Below are 2,500 nucleotides of genomic sequence, written 5' to 3'. Positions count from 1 at the left end.
GAATTGGCACTCGTATTCTGAGGATCATATTCAGAATGTTATTCTGTATTATACCTTTGTTTCCGATCGGAGGGGAATGTTTGATAAATAAATAAAAAACACTCGGCCATCGGTCATTAGCGGTTTACGATGCAGTGAGGCTGAGTTCAGTGAGGCTTAAATAATCCATAGAACAAATTACATGCTTTTTATCCTCTACTGTTGTCTTGAAGGGACCATTCAAGGTTTATTTATCATTAGCACCAGCCACGCGCGGGTTGAGCGGGTGTTGCCAGTTACGGATTATTCGTGTTCTTCTCGAAGACCATTGGAAGGCAGAAATCCCTCATGAAATAAAGATATAATGTGGAAGTTTTAGACAAAGTGATATTCGAGGCGGCTATGGATGAGGTAAGTCGGGAAGATAGAAAGAAATCATTAGGTGCCTGAGGCCCGGTTGCTTGCCCGCATGACGATTCTGACGGCCACATGTCCACCCACGCATGGCCAGTCGCCAGACGAACCTTCCTAATATACTTTTAAGAACGCCATTTTTATGTCATTAATAAATTTCCCTGTTATATTTTAATGAAGTAGAGTCAGAAGAAAAGTTGCGTGAATTGATTAATGTTGATAGATTATGGTATCACCAATGATGTTATCACGTGTGGCTTTATATAAAAATAAGTTACAGAGCATGCTGTACCTATACAAAAGAAACAAAAAATTGTATATCATATAATGTTGGTTCAAAGGGAGAGGGAAATCACGGGACGGCTTTGGTAATATATTTTGAAAGGAGTGGGATATTAACAATCATGATAAAAAAATTCATTGCGACAAGTGAAAGAAAAAACGCCAAATAGCACTAATACGCAAAAGAGAACAAAGCAAGACCTACAAAGAGAAATGAGATAATGGTTTATTTTCGTGGCTCCCAAAAGGCTTCCACGAAACATAATACGAACAATGCACCAAGGTAAAATGAGAATCCAAGGAATATAAACAACTCGTACGCCAAACGAGTTTTGTTGCATGATAATAAACGAGCTGCATTTAGTTTAGAGAAGGAATAAAATAAATGGTTACACATTTTTTATAATCAGCTGGCGTCCAATAGGGATATTGACCGGCGAACATGTCATTGCACTTTATAAATATTACACGTCTTTAGTGCACTAGCGCTATACCCGTTCGACAGGCAAAGTAGTTGTAAATTATGGAATTAGTTTTGGTTGCTTTGTTACCATCAAGTTCGAAATTTAAGTCATTCTTAGGGCATGATAAAAAAAAATATATATCCTCTAGATACACAAACACAGGATATTGATACAGTTATTAAGATCTGTAAATAAGTTATTATAAAGAACTTACACAATGCGAAAGAAATTAATTGTAACTGTAGCTAGGTTTGATATTAAATAATTGCATTGTCATAGTTTTTAAACGAAATTACTTGCTTATTTTTAACAGTCCATATTTTAGTTTTAAATTTGATGTTAAAACGCTAAGAATTATGAACAATTATACTTAGCAAAAGCATTAACCGAAATTAGGCACAATCACCCAGTTTCCAGTCCCTATTGATTAAAAAGTAGGAAATTTGAAATGTGAACACCCTGGTCTTTTTGTGCTCCTTCATTTAAAAAATCCGATATCGATCCAAGTTTTTAAAAAAAATATATTTAAAATTGGGTTTATCCGAAAACTTTTGGTTACAAAACGGACCAAAGAAACGTCGTTTAGATAATGTTTGCCCCCTATTCTGAATGTCTTAGGGCAAAAAATGCAATTTCGGCTGACAGTATGGTCTTGGAAGCAAAGCATTATCATGGATCATTTTGGCTCTACAGCCCAGCCCAGGTAGACTAAAAGTTTTATACAGGAGCAACTTGCGGTTTAAAGGGGTTTGCAATAGTAATCGAAAAAAAAACTTAAGTTCACAGCTGAAGGGATATAGGGAAAAACTTTTATTTTGGGGGGAAAAATCCGTTGCATAGAAATTGTGTGGAGGTGTTTCTGTGTGGAAAGTAAAAAAAAAATATCTTAAAGTTTTGTTGCAATTATCTCTTTCCCGGTAACTGGGTTGCTCAGGTTCTCTTCATTGACGAAGGCAAGGTGAACAAAGACAAATGCATTGAACATCAGTGTAGAAAACAGTATTGGTTAATTGTGTCATCATGTAAGGATTAAGGCATCTATTTGTTTGTATATATACATTGTGTGTGTGTGTGTGTGTGTGTGTGTGTGTGTGTGTGTGTGTGTGTGTGTGTGTAGAACCTTCTTCAGAACGCCTTTTCTTATTCCAGATTGCGCGGGAGTGTGAACCGCTGCCTACTCGCATTCCTGGCTCTCACGCAGACGACGCCACTCTTCTTGTAAGTCTTCTCAGCTATCGTACATGTTTGCGGTTGTTTCTTTGTGTAATTCAGTGTTTTATTTATGTACAAGAAATACCTCGAATTTAGAAAACTTCATGATACTGACACCATGAAATTATTCGTTGGTTTGTGGTCAATTT

The 2,500-nt window shown here is 36.5% G+C and overlaps 1 protein-coding gene across 1 annotated transcript in view; it reads left to right on the top strand.

Annotated features, from left to right (window-relative positions):
• Positions 1–2,500, top strand: part of LOC119582663 — a 12,820-nt gene that overhangs the window by 6,911 nt on the left and 3,409 nt on the right. The window contains exon 3 of the mRNA XM_037931067.1: positions 2,289–2,357. Coding sequence (XP_037786995.1) covers positions 2,289–2,357 — 69 coding nt within the window. The remainder of the gene's footprint in view (positions 1–2,288; positions 2,358–2,500) is intronic.

The sequence above is a fragment of the Penaeus monodon genome, chromosome 2 (assembly GCF_015228065.2).
Source record: "Penaeus monodon isolate SGIC_2016 chromosome 2, NSTDA_Pmon_1, whole genome shotgun sequence".
In the NCBI taxonomy this organism is placed as follows: Eukaryota; Metazoa; Arthropoda; class Malacostraca; order Decapoda; family Penaeidae; genus Penaeus; species Penaeus monodon.
This window is presented reverse-complemented; position numbering and strand designations above follow the sequence as displayed.